The sequence below is a fragment of the Anomaloglossus baeobatrachus genome, unplaced genomic scaffold, assembly GCF_048569485.1.
Source record: "Anomaloglossus baeobatrachus isolate aAnoBae1 unplaced genomic scaffold, aAnoBae1.hap1 Scaffold_3234, whole genome shotgun sequence".
Classification (NCBI taxonomy): Eukaryota; Metazoa; Chordata; class Amphibia; order Anura; family Aromobatidae; genus Anomaloglossus; species Anomaloglossus baeobatrachus.
In genome coordinates, this window is record NW_027442626.1 from 6,567 (window position 1) to 27,095 (window position 20,529).

At 54.3% G+C, this 20,529-nt stretch overlaps 1 protein-coding gene across 3 annotated transcripts in view; it reads left to right on the forward strand.

The window, feature by feature from the left end:
• The first annotated feature begins 349 nt into the window (after positions 1 to 349).
• Positions 350 to 20,529, forward strand: part of KHK (ketohexokinase) — a 47,251-nt gene continuing 27,071 nt past the window's right edge. For all 3 annotated transcript variants that reach the window (XM_075332417.1, XM_075332419.1, XM_075332418.1), the window contains exons 1-3: positions 350 to 421; positions 10,024 to 10,675; positions 17,227 to 17,343. In XM_075332417.1, coding sequence (XP_075188532.1) covers positions 10,584 to 10,675; positions 17,227 to 17,343 — 209 coding nt within the window. In that variant the 5' untranslated portion in view covers positions 350 to 421; positions 10,024 to 10,583. The remainder of the gene's footprint in view (positions 422 to 10,023; positions 10,676 to 17,226; positions 17,344 to 20,529) is intronic.

Genomic DNA, 20,529 nt, shown 5'->3' on the forward strand with positions numbered 1-20,529 from the left:
AGACATTACACTTCAGCAAGCAGAGCTATATACCAGGACAGAGATTCAGCAGGAGGAGAGAGGAGCAGACATTACACTTCAGCAAGCAGAGATATATACCAGGACAGAGATTCAGCAGGAGGAGAGAGGAGCAGACATTACACTTCAGCAAGCAGAGCTATATACCAGGACAGAGATTCAGCAGGAGGAGAGAGGAGCAGACATTACACTTCAGCAAGCAGAGCTATATACCAGGACAGAGATTCAGCAGGGGAGATCTTCCCCTCAGCTCTTTCTGTGGTGACCATTGTCTCCTCGTTCTCTCCTCACAGAACTGCTCTATGTGTCCCTTTCAGTCAGACCTCGATGCAGGGGGCGGGACGGTTGTCATAGTGATGGTCATGTGACAGAAACAGGAAGTGAAGAGACAAAAGCTAAAAAGGTAAGAGACAGAGAGAAAGTGACAGGAGATAACGAGGAACCACGTGGAGACCATAGAAGAGCGAGACAGATCCACAGACAGATCCACAGACCGCAGGAGAGAGCGAGACAGATCCACAGACCGCAGGAGAGAGCGAGACAGATCCACAGATCGCAGGAGAGAGCGAGACAGATCCACAGATCGCAGGAGAGAGCGAGACAGATCCACAGACCGCAGGAGAGAGCGAGACAGATCCACAGACCGCAGGAGAGAGCGAGACAGATCCACAGACCGCAGGAGAGAGCGAGACAGATCCACAGACCGCAGGAGAGAGCGAGACAGATCCACAGACCGCAGGAGAGAGCGAGACAGATCCACAGACCGCAGGAGAGAGCGAGACAGATCCACAGACAGATCCACAGACAGATCCACAGACAGATCCACAGACCGCAGGAGAGAGCGAGACAGATCCACAGACCGCAGGAGAGAGCGAGACAGATCCACAGACCGCAGGAGAGCGCGAGACAGATCCACAGACCGCAGGAGAGAGCGAGACAGATCCACAGACCGCAGGAGAGAGCGAGACAGATCCACAGACCGCAGGAGAGAGCGAGACAGATCCAGAGACCGCAGGAGAGAGCGAGACAGATCCACAGACCGCAGGAGAGAGCGAGACAGATCCACAGACAGATCCACAGACCGCAGGAGAGAGCGAGACAGATCCACAGACCGCAGGAGAGAGCGAGACAGATCCACAGACCGCAGGAGAGAGCGAGACAGATCCACAGATCGCAGGAGAGAGCGAGACAGATCCACAGACCGCAGGAGAGAGCGAGACAGATCCACAGACAGATCCACAGACAGATCCACAGACAGATCCACAGACCGCAGGAGAGAGCGAGACAGATCCACAGATCGCAGGAGAGAGCGAGACAGATCCAGAGACCGCAGGAGAGAGCGAGACAGATCCACAGACCGCAGGAGAGAGCGAGACAGATCCACAGACCGCAGGAGAGAGCGAGACAGATCCACAGATCGCAGGAGAGAGCGAGACAGATCCTCAGACCGCAGGAGAGAGCGAGACAGATCCACAGACCGCAGGAGAGAGCGAGACAGATCCACAGACCGCAGGAGAGAGCGAGACAGATCCACAGACCGCAGGAGAGAGCGAGACAGATCCACAGACCGCAGGAGAGAGCGAGACAGATCCACAGACAGATCCACAGACAGATCCACAGACAGATCCACAGACCGCAGGAGAGAGCGAGACAGATCCACAGACCGCAGGAGAGAGCGAGACAGATCCACAGACCGCAGGAGAGCGCGAGACAGATCCACAGACCGCAGGAGAGAGCGAGACAGATCCACAGACCGCAGGAGAGAGCGAGACAGATCCACAGACCGCAGGAGAGAGCGAGACAGATCCAGAGACCGCAGGAGAGAGCGAGACAGATCCACAGACCGCAGGAGAGAGCGAGACAGATCCACAGACAGATCCACAGACCGCAGGAGAGAGCGAGACAGATCCACAGACCGCAGGAGAGAGCGAGACAGATCCACAGATCGCAGGAGAGAGCGAGACAGATCCAGAGACCGCAGGAGAGAGCGAGACAGATCCACAGACCGCAGGAGAGAGCGAGACAGATCCACAGACCGCAGGAGAGAGCGAGACAGATCCACAGATCGCAGGAGAGAGCGAGACAGATCCACAGACCGCAGGAGAGAGCGAGACAGATCCACAGACCGCAGGAGAGAGCGAGACAGATCCACAGACCGCAGGAGAGAGCGAGACAGATCCACAGACCGCAGGAGAGAGCGAGACAGATCCACAGACCGCAGGAGAGAGCGAGACAGATCCACAGACAGATCCACAGACAGATCCACAGACAGATCCACAGACCGCAGGAGAGAGCGAGACAGATCCACAGACCGCAGGAGAGAGCGAGACAGATCCACAGACCGCAGGAGAGCGCGAGACAGATCCACAGACCGCAGGAGAGAGCGAGACAGATCCACAGACCGCAGGAGAGAGCGAGACAGATCCACAGACCGCAGGAGAGAGCGAGACAGATCCAGAGACCGCAGGAGAGAGCGAGACAGATCCACAGACCGCAGGAGAGAGCGAGACAGATCCAGAGACCGCAGGAGAAAGCGAGACAGATCCAGAGACCGCAGGAGAGAGCGAGACAGATCCACAGACCGCAGGAGAGAGCGAGACAGATCCAGAGACCGCAGGAGAGAGCGAGACAGATCCAGAGACCGCAGGAGAGAGCGAGACAGATCCACAGACCGCAGGAGAGAGCGAGACAGATCCACAGACCGCAGGAGAGAGCGAGACAGATCCACAGACCGCAGGAGAGAGCGAGACAGATCCACAGACCGCAGGAGAGAGCGAGACAGATCCACAGACCGCAGGAGAGAGCGAGACAGATCCACAGACCGCAGGAGAGAGCGAGACAGATCCACAGACCGCAGGAGAGAGCGAGACATATCCAGAGACCGCAGGAGAGAGCGAGACAGATCCAGAGACCGCAGGAGAGAGCGAGACATATCCAGAGACCGCAGGAGAGAGCGAGACAGATCCAGAGACCGCAGGAGAGAGCGAGACATATCCAGAGACCGCAGGAGAGAGCGAGACAGATCCAGAGACCGCAGGAGAGAGCGAGACAGATCCAGAGACCGCAGGAGAGAGCGAGACAGATCCAGAGACCGCAGGAGAGAGCGAGACAGATCCAGAGACCGCAGGAGAGAGCGAGACAGATCCAGAGACCGCAGGAGAGAGCGAGACAGATCCAGAGACCGCAGGAGAGAGCGAGACAGATCCAGAGACCGCAGGAGAGAGCGAGACAGATCCAGAGACCGCAGGAGAGAGCGAGACAGATCCAGAGACCGCAGGAGAGAGCGAGACAGATCCACAGACCGCAGGAGAGAGCGAGACAGATCCACATACCGCAGGAGAGAGCGAGACAGATCCAGAGACCGCAGGAGAGAGCGAGACAGATCCAGAGACCGCAGGAGAGAGCGAGACAGATCCAGAGACCGCAGGAGAGAGCGAGACAGATCCACAGACCGCAGGAGAGAGCGAGACAGATCCAGAGACCGCAGGAGAGAGCGAGACAGATCCAGAGACCGCAGGAGAGAGCGAGACAGATCCAGAGACCGCAGGAGAGAGCGAGACAGATCCACAGACCGCAGGAGAGAGCGAGACAGATCCACAGACCGCAGGAGAGAGCGAGACAGATCCAGAGACCGCAGGAGAGAGCGAGACAGATCCAGAGACCGCAGGAGAGAGCGAGACAGATCCAGAGACCGCAGGAGAGAGCGAGACATATCCAGAGACCGCAGGAGAGAGCGAGACATATCCAGAGACCGCAGGAGAGAGCGAGACAGATCCAGAGACCGCAGGAGAGAGCGAGACAGATCCAGAGACCGCAGGAGAGAGCGAGACAGATCCAGAGACCGCAGGAGAGAGCGAGACAGATCCAGAGACCGCAGGATAGAGCGAGACAGATCCAGAGACCGCAGGATAGAGCGAGACAGATCCAGAGACCGCAGGAGAGAGCGAGACAGATCCAGAGACCGCAGGAGAGAGCGAGACAGATCCAGAGACCGCAGGAGAGAGCGAAACAGATCCAGAGACCGCAGGAGAGAGCGAGACAGATCCACAGACCGCAGGAGAGAGCGAGACAGATCCAGAGACCGCAGGAGAGAGCGAGAGAGATCCACAGACCGCAGGAGAGAGCGAGACAGATCCACAGACCGCAGGAGAGAGCGAGACAGATCCAGAGACCGCAGGAGAGAGCGAGACAGATCCAGAGACCGCAGGAGAGAGCGAGACAGATCCAGAGACCGCAGGAGAGAGCGAGACAGATCCACAGACCGCAGGAGAGAGCGAGACAGATCCACAGACCGCAGGAGAGAGCGAGACAGATCCACAGACCGCAGGAGAGAGCGAGACAGATCCACAGACCGCAGGAGAGAGCGAGACAGATCCACAGACCGCAGGAGAGAGCGAGACAGATCCAGAGACCGCAGGAGAGAGCGACACAGATCCACAGACCGCAGGAGAGAGCAAGACAGATCCACAGACAGATCCACAGACCGCAGGAGAGAGCGAGACAGATCCACAGACCGCAGGAGAGAGCGAGACAGATCCACAGACCGCAGGAGAGAGCGAGACAGATCCACAGACAGATCCACAGACCGCAGGAGAGAGCGAGACAGATCCACAGACCGCAGGAGAGAGCGAGACAGATCCACAGACCGCAGGAGAGAGCGAGACAGATCCACAGACCGCAGGAGAGAGCGAGACAGATCCACAGACCGCAGGAGAGAGCGAGACAGATCCACAGACCGCAGGAGAGAGCGAGACAGATCCACAGACAGATCCACAGACCGCAGGAGAGATCGAGACAGATCCAGAGACCGCAGGAGAGAGCGAGACAGATCCACAGACCGCAGGAGAGAGCAAGACAGATCCAGAGACTGCAGGAGAGAGCGAGACAGATCCACAGACAGATCCACAGACCACAGGAGAGAGCAGACAGATCCACAGACCGCAGGAGAGAGCGAGACAGATCCACAGACCGCAGGAGAGAGCGAGACAGATCCACAGACCACAGGAGAGAGCGAGACAGATCCACAGACCGCAGGAGAGAGCGAGACAGATCCAGAGACCGCAGGAGAGAGCGAGACAGATCCACAGACAGATCCACAGACCGCAGGAGAGAGCGAGACAGATCCACAGACCGCAGGAGAGAGCGAGACAGATCCAGAGACCGCAGGAGAGAGCGAGACAGATCCACAGACCGCAGGAGAGAGCGAGACAGATCCACAGACCGCAGGAGAGAGCGAGACAGATCCACAGACCGCAGGAGAGAGCGAGACAGATCCACAGACCCGCAGGAGAGAGCGAGATAGATCCACAGACAGATCCACAGACCGCAGGAGAGAGTGAGACAGATCCACAGACAGATCCACAGACCGCAGGAGAGAGCGAGACAGATCCACAGACCGCAGGAGAGAGCGAGACAGATCCACAGACCGCAGGAGAGAGCGAGACAGATCCACAGACCGCAGGAGAGAGCGAGACATATCCAGAGACCGCAGGAGAGAGCGAGACAGATCCAGAGACCGCAGGAGAGAGCGAGACAGATCCAGAGACCGCAGGAGAGAGCGAGACAGATCCACAGACCGCAGGAGAGAGCGAGACAGATCCACAGACCGCAGGAGAGAGCGAGACAGATCTAGAGACCGCAGGAGAGAGCGAGACAGATCCAGAGACCGCAGGAGAGAGCGAGACAGATCCACAGACCGCAGGAGAGAGCGAGACAGATCCAGAGACCGCAGGAGAGAGCGAGACAGATCCACAGACAGATCCACAGACCGCAGGAGAGAGCGAGACAGATCCACAGACCGCAGGAGAGAGCGAGACAGATCCACAGACCGCAGGAGAGAGCGAGACAGATCCACAGACCGCAGGAGAGAGCGAGACAGATCCAGAGACCGCAGGAGAGAGCGAGACAGATCCACAGACCGCAGGAGAGAGCGAGACAGATCCACAGACAGATCCACAGACCGCAGGAGAGATCGAGACAGATCCACAGACCGTAGGAGAGAGCGAGACAGATCCACAGACCGCAGGAGAGAGCAAGACAGATCCAGAGACCGCAGGAGAGAGCGAGACAGATCCACAGACAGATCCACAGACCGCAGGAGAGAGCGAGACAGATCCACAGACCGCAGGAGAGAGCGAGACAGATCCACAGACCGCAGGAGAGAGCGAGACAGATCCACAGACCGCAGGAGAGAGCGAGACAGATCCAGAGACCGCAGGAGAGAGCGAGACAGATCCACAGACAGATCCACAGACCGCAGGAGAGAGCGAGACAGATCCACAGACCGCAGGAGAGAGCGAGACAGATCCACAGACCGCAGGAGAGAGCGAGACAGATCCACAGACCGCAGGAGAGAGCGAGACAGATCCAGAGACCGCAGGAGAGAGCGAGACAGATCCACAGACCGCAGGAGAGAGCGAGACAGATCCACAGACCGCAGGAGAGAGCGAGACAGATCCACAGACCGCAGGAGAGAGCGAGACAGATCCACAGACCGCAGGAGAGAGCGAGACAGATCCACAGACCCGCAGGAGAGAGCGAGATAGATCCACAGACAGATCCACAGACCGCAGGAGAGAGTGAGACAGATCCACAGACCGCAGGAGAGAGCGAGACAGATCCACAGACCACAGGAGAGAGCGAGACAGATCCTCAGACCGCAGGAGAGAGCGAGACAGATCCACAGACCGCAGGAGAGAGCCAGACAGATCCACAGACCGCAGGAGAGAGCGAGACAGATCCAGAGACCGCAGGAGAGAGCGAGATAGATCCACAGACAGATCCACAGACCGCAGGAGAGAGCGAGACAGATCCACAGACCGCAGGAGAGAGCGAGACAGATCCACAGACAGATCCACAGACCGCAGGAGAGAGCGAGACAGATCCACAGACAGATCCAGAGACCGCAGGAGAGAGCGAGACAGATCCACAGACCGCAGGAGAGAGCGAGACAGATCCACAGACAGATCCAGAGACCGCAGGAGAGAGCGAGACAGATCCACAGACAGATCCAGAGACCGCAGGAGAGAGCGAGACAGATCCACAGACAGATCCAGAGACCGCAGGAGAGAGCGAGACAGATCCAGAGACCGCAGGAGAGAGCGAGACAGATCCACAGACAGATCCACAGACCGCAGGAGAGAGCGAGACAGATCCAGAGACCGCAGGAGAGAGCGAGACAGATCCAGAGACCGCAGGAGAGAGCGAGACAGATCCACAGACCGCAGGAGAGAGCGAGACAGATCCAGAGACCGCAGGAGAGAGCGAGACAGATCCACAGACAGATCCAGAGACCGCAGGAGAGAGCGAGACAGATCCAGAGACAGCAGGAGAGAGCGAGACAGATCCACAGACAGATCCAGAGACCACAGGATAGAGCGAGACAGATCCAGAGACCGCAGGAGAGAGCGAGACAGATCCAGAGACAGCAGGAGAGAGCGAGACAGATCCAGAGACAGCAGGAGAGAGCGAGACAGATCCAGAGACCGCAGGAGAGAGCGAGACAGATCCAGAGACCGCAGGAGAGAGCGAGACAGATCCAGAGACCGCAGGAGAGAGCGAGACAGATCCATAGACTGCAGGAGAGAGCGAGACAGAGCCATAGACCGCAGGAGAGAGCGAGACAGATCCACAGACCGCAGGAGAGAGCTAGACAGATCCAGAGACCGCAGGAGAGAGCGAGGCAGATCCAGAGACCACAGGAGAGAGCGAGACAGATCCAGAGACCGCAGGAGAGAGCGAGACAGATCCAGAGCCCGCAGGAGAGAGCGAGACAGATCCAGAGACCGCAGAAGAGAGTGAGACAGATCCAGAGACCGCAGGAGAGAGCGAGACAGATCCACAGACAGATCCACAGACCGCAGGAGAGAGCGAGACAGATCCAGAGACCGCAGGAGAGAGCGAGACAGATCCCGAGACCGCAGGAGAGAGCGAAACAGATCCCGAGACCGCAGGAGAGAGCGAGACAGATCCCGAGACCGCAGGAGAGCGCGAGACAGATCCCGAGACCGCAGGAGAGCGAGACAGATCCAGTGACCTCAGGAGAGAGCGAGACTGACGCCGAGACCGCAGGAGAGCGAGACTGACGCCGAGACCGCAGGAGAGCGAGACTGACGCCGAGACCGCAGGAGAGCGAGACTGACGCCGAGACCACAGGAGAGCGAGACTGACGCCGAGACCGCAGGAGAGCGAGACTGACGCCGAGACCGCAGGAGAGCGAGACTGACGCCGAGACCGCAGGAGAGCGAGACTGACGCCGAGACCGCAGGAGAGCGAGACTGACGCCGAGACCGCAGGAGAGCGAGACTGACGCCGAGACCGCAGGAGAGCGCCAGACAGATCCGGAGACTGCACCATCTAGAAATGTACTTCCAAATCTAGAGTCTACAGGACCCAGAGAGTTGAGAAACCACAGGATTTTGAGAGTGAGAGAGATCACAGGATCCTAAAAAAGAGGCAAAACGCAGGTAGAGGTAGAAACCAGAATATTGAGTGATAGAGAGAACTATGGGATCTAGAGGGACATCACAGGCTGTAGAAAGAGATATTCTAGAATCCAGAAGACAACGAGACCTCAAAATCTAGAGAGGAACTTATCACCGGATCTAGAGTTACAAAAGGACCTAGAAAGAGAGATATATACCACAGGATCCAGAACCAGAGGCCATAGGGTGTAAAGAGTATGAAACCACCAAATCTATAGGCACTACAGGATTTAGAGAGAGGCATACACACAAGGTGGACAAATGGTTCTAGGGATCGAAGAGACCATAAGCTAGAAAGAGGGAGAATCACCAGAGGATCCAGAAGCGGAGAACTAAAGGCGGCGTTACACGCTATGATTTATCTGACGATATGTCGTCGGGGTCACGGTTTCCGTGACGCACATCCGGCATCATTAGCGGCGTCGTTGCGTGTGACACCTACGTGCGACTCCGAACGATCGCAAATTGTTTGAAAATTGCTGATCGCTAACACGTCGTTCATTTTCAAAATATTGTTTGTTGTTTCGATCGCAGCAGACATTGGTACGTTTGACACCTGCCAACGACGAGCAACATCCACACGACCGCCTTGGTCAAACAATATATCGCTGAATGATGTTGCGTCGTTTTTGAGATCGTTACGTGTGACCGCTACAAAACGACCTATGAGCGATCTCAGCAAATCGTAACAAAGATCTGGGCGTGTCACATCGCTACTGAGATTGTCAGATAAATCGTGTGTAACGAGCCCTTAAGTCTTCACAGAGTAAAGGGTGCTTTACACGCTGCGACATCGCTACCGATATATCGTCGGGGTCACATCGTTAGTGACACACATCTGGCGTCGTTAGCGACATCGCAACGTGTGACAGCTAGGAGCGACTATCAACGATCGCAAAAACGACAAACATCGTTGATCATTGACATGTCGCTCCTTTTCATAATATCGTTGGTGGTGCATGCCGCTGGTTGTTCCTCGCTCCTGCGGCAGCACAAATCGCTATGTGTGACACCGCAGGAGCGACGAACCTCTCATTACCTGCGTCCACCGCCAATGAGGAGGGAAAGAGGTGGGCGGCATGTTCCGGTCGGACATCTCCGCTTCTACTGTAAGGCTGCCGTGTGACGTCGCTGTGACGCCGCACGAACCGCCCTCTTAGGACGCAGATCGCCGGCCACAGCGACGTCGCAGGGAAGGTAAGTATGTGTGACGGGTGTTAGCGATGTTGTGCGCCATGGGCAGCGATTTGCCCGTGACGCACAACCGACCGGGGCGGGTATGCTTGCTAGCGATCTCAATAGCGATATCGCAGCGTGTCAAGTGCCCTTTAGAGAGAGACCACAGGATTCCGAGAGAAAGAGGGGAAAAAACGCTCCAGGATCAAGAGAAATCCAGAGCAACCCGGGATCCAGACAAACTCCAGAGACTGCAGGAGGCCTGGGGACAGCCATGACCCTGCAGCAAAACATTCTGCTGACGAAGCAACAGAGCAAAGGGCACAGTTTTGTTTTTTTCTTGCAGACTGTCCTGGATTGTCACACGCCATTGTGTCTCCTCTGTCCGGGCTTCTCCTCTGTACTTGCCTCTCTTTTGTCCGGGCCTCCCCTCTGTCCGGGCTTCTCCTCTGTACTTGCCTCTCTTTTGTCCGGGCCTCCCCTCTGTCCTGGCCTCCCCTCTGTCTGGGCCTCCCCTCTGTCCTGGGCTCTCTTCTGTCCTGGGCTCTCTTCTGTCCTGGGCTCTCTTCTGTCCTGGGCTCTCTTCTGTCCTGGGCTCCCCTCTGTCCTGGCCTCCCCTCTGTCCTGGCCTCCCCTCTGTCTGGGCCTCCCCTCTGTCTGGGCCTCCCCTCTGTCCTGGCCTCCCCTCTGTCTGGGCCTCCCCTCTGTCCTGGGCTCTCTTCTGTCCGGGCCTCCCCTCTGTCCTGGCCTCCCCTCTGTCCTGGCCTCCCCTCTGTCCTGGCCTCCCCTCTGTCCTGGGCTCTCTTCTGTCCTGGGCTCTCTTCTGTCCGGGCCTCCCCTCTGTCCTTGCCTCTCTTCTGTCCCAGTGTCCCATACTTCAAGGTGTTGTCGTAAGGAGCAGAGGACATGGGGGAGAAGAGGATCCTGTGCATAGGACTAGTTTGTCTGGATATCATCAATGTAGTGGATAACTATCCAGAAGAGGACACAGACACCAGGTAAGAGACCCAAGAGGGGTCTGCACTGCACATGTGCACAGAAAAAGTCATGTGATCACACAGGTGTGCAGGTGAGATATGGGGATAACACATATGTACAGGTGACATACGGGGATGAGACATATGTACAGGTGAGATACGGGGATGAGATGTATGTACAGGTGAGATACGGGGATGAGATGTATGTACAGGTGATATACGGGGATGTGATGTATGTACAGGTGAGATACGGGGATGTGATGTATGTACAGGTGAGATACGGGGATGAGATGTATGTACAGGTGATATACGGGGATGTGATGTATGTACAGGTGAGATACGGGGATGTGATGTATGTACAGGTGAGATACGGGGATGAGATGTATGTACAGGTGATATACGGGGATGTGATGTATGTACAGGTGAGATACGGGGATGTGATGTATGTACAGGTGAGATACGGGGATGTGATGTATGTACAGGTGAGATACAGGGATGAGATGTATGTACAGGTGATATACGGGGATGTGATGTATGTACAGGTGAGATACGGGGATGAGATGTATGTACAGGTGAGATACGGGGATGAGACGTATGTACAGGTGAGATACGGGGATGAGATGTATGTACAGGTGAGATACAGGGGATGAGACGTATGTACAGGTGAGATACGGGGATGAGATGTATGTACAGGTGATATACGGGGATGTGATGTATGTACAGGTGAGATACGGGGATGAGATGTATGTACAGGTGAGATACAGGGGATGAGACGTATGTACAGGTGAGATACGGGGATGAGATGTTTGTACAGGTGAGATACGGGGATGAGACGTATGTACAGGTGAGATACGGGGATGAGATGTATGTACAGGTGAGATACGGGGATGAGACGTATGTACAGGTGAGATACGGGGATGAGATGTATGTACAGGTGATATACGGGGATGTGATGTATGTACAGGTGAGATACGGGGATGAGATGTATGTACAGGTGATATACGGGGATGTGATGTATGTACAGGTGAGATACGGGGATGAGATGTATGTACAGGTGAGATACAGGGGATGAGACGTATGTACAGGTGAGATACAGGGATGAGACGTATGTACAGGTGAGATACGGGGATGAGACGTATGTCCAGGTGAGATACAGGGGATGAGATGTATGTACAGGTGAGATACGGGGATGAGATGTATGTACAGGTGAGATACGGGGATGAGATGTATGTACAGGTGAGATACGGGGATGTGATGTATGTACAGGTGAGATACGGGGATGAGACGTATGTACAGGTGAGATGCGGGGATGTGATGTATGTACAGGTGAGATACGGGGATGAGATGTATGTACAGGTGAGATACGGGGATGAGATGTATGTACAGGTGATATACGGGGATGTGATGTATGTACAGGTGAGATACAGGGATGTGATGTATGTACAGGTGAGATACGGGGATGTGATGTATGTACAGGTGAGATGCGGGGATGTGATGTATGTACAGGTGAGATACGGGGATGTGATGTACGTACAGGTGAGATACGGGGATGAGATGTATGTACAGGTGAGATACGGGGATGAGATGTATGTACAGGTAAGATACGGGGATGAGATGTGTGTACAGGTGAGATACGGGGATGAGATGTATGTACAGGTGAGATACGGGGATGAGATGTATGTACAGGTGATATACGGGGATGTGATGTATGTACAGGTGAGATACGGGGATGAGATGTATGTACAGGTGATATACGGGGATGTGATGTATGTACAGGTGAGATACGGGGATGAGATGTATGTACAGGTGAGATACAGGGGATGAGACGTATGTACAGGTGAGATACAGGGATGAGACGTATGTACAGGTGAGATACAGGGATGAGACGTATGTACAGGTGAGATACGGGGAATGAGACGTATGTACAGGTGAGATACGGGGATGAGACGTATGTACAGGTGAGATACGGGGATGAGACGTATGTACAGGTGAGATACAGGGGATGAGATGTATGTACAGGTGAGATACGGGGATGAGATGTATGTACAGGTGAGATACGGGGATCAGATGTATGTACAGGTGAGATACGGGGATGTGATGTATGTACAGGTGAGATACGGGGATGAGACGTATGTACAGGTGAGATGCGGGGATGTGATGTATGTACAGGTGAGATACGGGGATGAGATGTATGTACAGGTGAGATACGGGGATGAGATGTATGTACAGGTGATATACGGGGATGTGATGTATGTACAGGTGAGATACAGGGATGTGATGTATGTACAGGTGAGATACGGGGATGTGATGTATGTACAGGTGAGATGCGGGGATGTGATGTATGTACAGGTGAGATACGGGGATGTGATGTACGTACAGGTGAGATACGGGGATGAGATGTATGTACAGGTAAGATACGGGGATGAGATGTGTGTACAGGTGAGATACGGGGATGAGATGTATGTACAGGTGAGATACGGGGATGAGATGTATGTACAGGTGAGATACGGGGATGAGATGTATGTACAGGTGAGATACGGGGATGTGATGTATGTACAGGTGAGATACGGGGATGAGATGTATGTACAGGTGATATACGGGGATGAGATGTATGTACAGGTGATATACGGGATGTGATGTATGTACAGGTGAGATACGGGGATGAGATGTATGTACAGGTGAGATACAGGGGATGATACGTATGTACAGGTGAGATACAGGGATGAGACGTATGTACAGGTGAGATACAGGGATGAGACGTATGTACAGGTGAGATACAGGGATGTGATGTATGTACAGGTGAGATTCGGGGATGAGATGTATGTACAGGTGAGATACAAGGGATGAGATGTATGTACAGGTGAGATACGGGGATGAGATGTATGTACAGGTGAGATACGGGGAATGAGACGTATGTACAGGTGAGATACGGGGATGAGATGTATGTACAGGTGAGATACGGGGATGAGACGTATGTACAGGTGACATACGGGGATGAGACTTATGTACAGGTGAGATACAGGTATGAGATGTAAGTACAGGTGAGATACGGGGATGAGATGTATGTACAGGTGAGATACGGGGATGAGACGTATGTACAGGTGAGATACGGGGATGAGATGTATGTACAGGTGAGATACGGGGATGAGATGTATGTACAGGTGAGATACGGGGATGTGATGTATGTACAGGTGAGATACGGGGATGAGACGTATGTACAGGTGAGATGCGGGGATGTGATGTATGTACAGGTGAGATACGGGGATGAGATGTATGTACAGGTGAGATACGGGGATGAGATGTATGTACAGGTGATATACGGGGATGTGATGTATGTACAGGTGAGATACAGGGATGTGATGTATGTACAGGTGAGATACGGGGATGTGATGTATGTACAGGTGAGATGCGGGGATGTGATGTATGTACAGGTGAGATACGGGGATGTGATGTACGTACAGGTGAGATACGGGGATGAGATGTATGTACAGGTAAGATACGGGGATGAGATGTGTGTACAGGTGAGATACGGGGATGAGATGTATGTACAGGTGAGATACGGGGATGAGATGTATGTACAGGTGATATACGGGGATGTGATGTATGTACAGGTGAGATACGGGGATGAGATGTATGTACAGGTGATATACGGGGATGTGATGTATGTACAGGTGAGATACGGGGATGAGATGTATGTACAGGTGAGATACAGGGGATGAGACGTATGTACAGGTGAGATACAGGGATGAGACGTATGTACAGGTGAGATACAGGGATGAGACGTATGTACAGGTGAGATACGGGGAATGAGACGTATGTACAGGTGAGATACGGGGATGAGACGTATGTACAGGTGAGATACGGGGATGAGACGTATGTACAGGTGAGATACAGGGGATGAGATGTATGTACAGGTGAGATACGGGGATGAGATGTATGTACAGGTGAGATACGGGGATGAGATGTATGTACAGGTGAGATACGGGGATGTGATGTATGTACAGGTGAGATACGGGGATGAGACGTATGTACAGGTGAGATGCGGGGATGTGATGTATGTACAGGTGAGATACGGGGATGAGATGTATGTACAGGTGAGATACGGGGATGAGATGTATGTACAGGTGATATACGGGGATGTGATGTATGTACAGGTGAGATACAGGGATGTGATGTATGTACAGGTGAGATACGGGGATGTGATGTATGTACAGGTGAGATGCGGGGATGTGATGTATGTACAGGTGAGATACGGGGATGTGATGTACGTACAGGTGAGATACGGGGATGAGATGTATGTACAGGTAAGATACGGGGATGAGATGTGTGTACAGGTGAGATACGGGGATGAGATGTATGTACAGGTGAGATACGGGGATGAGATGTATGTACAGGTGAGATACGGGGATGAGATGTATGTACAGGTGATATACGGGGATGTGATGTATGTACAGGTGAGATACGGGGATGAGATGTATGTACAGGTGATATACGGGGATGAGATGTATGTACAGGTGATATACGGGATGTGATGTATGTACAGGTGAGATACGGGGATGAGATGTATGTACAGGTGAGATACAGGGGATGATACGTATGTACAGGTGAGATACAGGGATGAGACGTATGTACAGGTGAGATACAGGGATGAGACGTATGTACAGGTGAGATACAGGGATGTGATGTATGTACAGGTGAGATTCGGGGATGAGATGTATGTACAGGTGAGATACAAGGGATGAGATGTATGTACAGGTGAGATACGGGGATGAGATGTATGTACAGGTGAGATACGGGGAATGAGACGTATGTACAGGTGAGATACGGGGATGAGATGTATGTACAGGTGAGATACGGGGAATGAGATGTATGTACAGGTGAGATACGGGGATGAGACGTATGTACAGGTGACATACGGGGATGAGACTTATGTACAGGTGAGATACAGGTATGAGATGTAAGTACAGGTGAGATACGGGGATGAGATGTATGTACAGGTGAGATACGGGGATGAGATGTATGTACAGGTGAGATACGGGGATGTGATGTATGTACAGGTGAGATACGGGGATGAGACGTATGTACAGGTGAGATGCGGGGATGTGATGTATGTACAGGTGAGATACAGGGGATGAGATGTATGTACAGGTGAGATACGAGGATGAGCTGTATGTACAGGTGAGATACGGGGATGAGACGTATGTACAGGTGAGATACGGGGATGAGATGTATGTACAGGTGAGATGCGGGGATGTGATGTATGTACAGGTGAGATACAGGGGATGAGATGTATGTACAGGTGAGATACGAGGATGAGCTGTATGTACAAGTGAGATACGGGGATGAGACGTATGTACAGGTGAGATACGAGGATGAGCTGTATGTACAGGTGAGATACGGGGATGAGACGTATGTACAGGTGAGATACGGGGATGAGACGTATGTACAGGTGAGATGCGGGGATGTGATGTATGTACAGGTGAGATACGGGGATGAGATGTATGTACAGGTGAGATACGGGGATGAGATGTATGTACAGGTGAGATACGGGGATGAGATGTATGTACAGTTGAGATACGGGGATGAGATGTATGTACAGGTGAGATACGGGGATGAGATGTATGTACAGGTGAGATACGGGGATGAGATGTATGTACAGGTGAGATACGGGGATGAGATGTATGTACAGGTGAGATACGGGGATGAGATGTATGTACAGGTGAGATACGGGGATGAGATGTATGTACAGGTGAGATACGGGGATGAGATGTATATACAGGTGAGATACGGGGATGAGATGTATGTACAGGTGAGATACAGGGATGAGACGTATGTACAGGTGAGATACGGGGATGAGATGTATGTACAGTTGAGATACGGGGATGAGATGTATGTACAGGTGAGATACGGGGATGAGATGTATGTACAGGTGAGATACGGGGATGAGATGTATGTACAGGTGAGATACGGGGATGAGACGTATGTACAGGTGAGATACGGGGATGAGACGTATGTACAGGTGAGATACGGGGATGAGATGTATGTACAGTTGAGATACGGGGATGAGATGTATGTACAGTTGAGATACGGGGATGAGACGTATGTACAGGTGAGATACGGGGATGAGATGTATGTACAGGTGAGATACAGGGGATGAGACGTATGTACAGGTGAGATATGGGGATGAGATGTATGTACAGTTGAGATACGGGGATGAGATGTATGTACAGGTGAGATACGGGGATGAGACGTATGTACAGGTGAGATACGGGGATGAGACGTATGTACAGGTGAGATACGGGGATGAGATGTTTGTACAGGTGAGATACGGGGATGAGATGTTTGTACAGGTGAGATACGGGGATGAGACGTATGTACAGGTGAGATACGGGGATGAGATGTATGTACAGGTGAGATACGGGGATGAGATGTATGTACAGGTGATATACGGGGATGAGATGTTTGTACAGTTGAGATGCGGTGGATGTGATCTGGCCGCTCTGATCAGGTGGAGATTCGCTGTATGAGCCCCCCATGCCGTCTGCCCTCAGCTCGTCTCTTTTCTCTGGCAGGTGCCTGTCTCAGCGCTGGCAGCGAGGCGGTAATGCCTCCAACTCGTGCACCGTGCTGTCTCTGCTGGGGGCCCCTTGTGCCTTCATGGGCTCTTTGGCCCCTGGTTACATCGCAGAGTAAGTATCAGATATCAGTGGGTGAGGGGACTGGTACAGATGGGGGCTGGCAGGGCAGAGCGAGAGGGCTTGGGCCACCATTGTTGAGTGAGTGTGAGCTGAGTTGGGAGCAAGCAGGATATTCTGCAGATATGGGCACGAGCTGTCCCAGGATGTCACAGCGGGAGGTCACAGCGGGAGGTCACAGCGGGAGGTCACAGCGGGAGGTCACAGCAGAACGTCACAGCGAGAGGTCACAGCGGGAGGTCACAGTGAGAGGTCACAGCGGGAGGTCACAACAGAACGTCACAGCGGGAGGTCACAGCAGGATGTCACAGCGGGAGGTCACAGCAGGGGGTCACAGCGGGACGTCACAGCGGGAGGTCACAGCAGGGGGTCACAGCGGGACGTCACAGCGAGAGGTCACAGCAGGATGTCACAGCAGGGGGTCACAGTGGGACGTCACAACGGGAGGTCACAGCAGGGCGTCACAGTGGGAGGTCACAGCGAGAGGTCACAGCAGGGGGTCACAGTGGGACGTCACAGCGGGAGGTCACAGCAGGGGGTCACAGCGAGAGGTCACAGCAGGGCGTCACAGTGGGAGGTCACAGCGGGAGGTCACAGCAGGATGTCACAGCAGGGCGTCACAGTGGGAGGTCACAGTGGGAGGTCACAGCGGGACGTCACAGCAGGGCGTCACAGTGGGAGGTCACAGCAGGATGTCACAGCAGGGCGTCACAGCTGGAGGTCACAGCTGGAGGTCACAGCGGGAGGTCACAGCAGGGGGTCACAGCGAGAGGTCACAGCAGGGCGTCACAGTGGGAGGTCACAGCGGGAGGTCACAGCAGGATGTCACAGCAGGGCGTCACAGTGGGAGGTCACAGTGGGAGGTCACAGCGGGACGTCACAGCAGGGCGTCACAGCGGGAGGTCACAGCGGGAGGTCACAGCAGGGCGTCACAGCAGGGCGTCACAGCTGGAGGTCACAGCTGGAGGTCACAGCGGGACGTCACAGCGAGAGGTCACAACGGGAGGTCACAGAAACTTTTACCATTTTCTTTGAATCAGGCAATTTCTATTGAGGGAAAGCATACAAAAACATAATCCTCTCTTTATTCCCCCCAGCCCAGCCCCCCTAGACGCTCGGCCAACTCTGTTACCTCCCATGGCCCAGACTGTACATTGGCCTCTACCTCCCCCGAACCTGTCTGCACGCTGGGCTCTATTACCCCCCCCGGCCCAGCCTGCAAAGCCTAGCCCATACGCAGTCCTCTATCTCCCCCACCCCACAGCCCGGCCCAGTTCGTACACTGGCCTCTACCTCCCCTGGCCCATCCTGTACACCGGCCTCCACCTTCCCTCAGCCCAGCCTGTACTTTCCTCCAGCTCCCATGGCTCAGTATTTACACTGAGCTCTATTAACCCCCTGGCCCATCCTGGGCACTGACCTCCACCCCCCTCCCTCGGCCCAGCCTGTATGCCAGCCTCTATCCTTATTCCTCCAAATGGGCTTCACTGATATGTGGGCACAGCCAGCAGCCTCTCTGGTCCCTCCTTTGGGCCTTTCACCCCCATATGTGACTCTGCAGCATCTTGTGTTCCTCCTCCTTGGATTTCACCCCCCATATGTGGCTCTGCAGCCTGTCCTGTGTCTCTTCAGGGTCTTTCACCCCCATATGTGGCTCTGCAGCCTGTCCTGTGTCTCTTCAGGGTCTTTCACCCCCATATGTGGCTCTGTAGCCTGTCCTGTGTCTCTTCAGGGTCTTTCACCCCCATATGTGGCTCTGCAGCCTGTCCTGTGTCTCCTCAGGGTCTTTCACCCCCATATGTGGCTCTGTAGCCTGTCCTGTGTCTCCTCAGGGTCTTTCACCTCCCATATGTGGCTCTGCAGCCTGTCCTGTGTCTCCTCAGGGTCTTTCACCCCCATATGTGGCTCTGCAGCCTGTCCTGTGTCTCTTCAGGGTCTGTCACCCCCATATGTGGCTCTGTAGCCTGTCCTGTGTCTCCTCAGGGTCTTTCACCCCCATATGTGGCTCTGCAGCCTGTCCTGTGTCTCTTCAGGGTCTGTCACCCCCATATGTGGCTCTGTAGCCTGTCCTGTGTCTCCTCAGGGTCTTTCACCTCCCATATGTGGCTCTGCAGCCTGTCCTGTGTCTCCTCAGGGTCTGTCACCCCCATATGTGGCTCTGTAGCCTGTCCTGTGTCTCCTCAGGGTCTGTCACCCCCATATGTGGCTCTGTAGCCTGTCCTGTGTCTCCTCAGGGTCTGTCACCCCCATATGTGACTCTGCAGCCTGTCCTGTGTCTCCTCAGGGTCTATCACCCCCATATGTGGCTCTGCAGCCTGTCCTGTGTCTTCTCCGGGTCTTTCACCCTCATATGTGGCTCTGCAGCCTGTCCTGTGTCTTCTCCGGGTCTTTCACCCCCATATGTGACTCTGCAGCCTGTCCTGTGTCTCCTCAGGGTCTGTCACCCCCATATGTGGCTCTGCAGCCTGTCCTGTGTCTTCTCCGGGTCTTTCACCTCCATATGTGGCTCTGTAGCCTGTCCTGTGTCTCCTCAGGGTCTGTCACCTCCATATGTGGCTCTGTAGCCTGTCCTGTGTCTCCTCAGGGTCTTTCACCTCCCATATGTGGCTCTGCAGCCTGTCCTGTGTCTCCTCAGGGTCTATCACCCCCATATGTGACTCTGCAGCCTGTCCTGTGTCTCCTCAGGGTCTTTCACCTCCATATGTGGCTCTGTAGCCTGTCCTGTGTCTCCTCAGGGTCTATCACCCCCATATGTGGCTCTGCAGACTGTCCTGTGTCTCCTCAGGGTCTGTCACCTCCATATGTGACTCTGCAGCCTGTCCTGTGTCTCCTCAGGGTCTGTCACCTCCATATGTGGCTCTGTAGCCTGTCCTGTGTCTCCTCAGGGTCTGTCACCCCCATATGTGGCTCTGTAGCCTGTCCTGTGTCTCCTCAGGGTCTATCACCCCCATATGTGGCTCTGTAGCCTGTCCTGTGTCTCCTCAGGGTCTGTCACCCCCATATGTGGCTCTGCAGCCTGTCCTGTGTCTCCTCAGGGTCTTTCCCCCCCATATGTGGCTCTGTAGCCTGTCCTGTCTCTCCTCAGGGTCTTTCACCTCCATATGTGGCTCTGCAGCCTGTCCTGTGTCTCCTCAGGGTCTTTCACCCCCATATGTGGCTCTGCAGCCTGTCCTGTGTCTC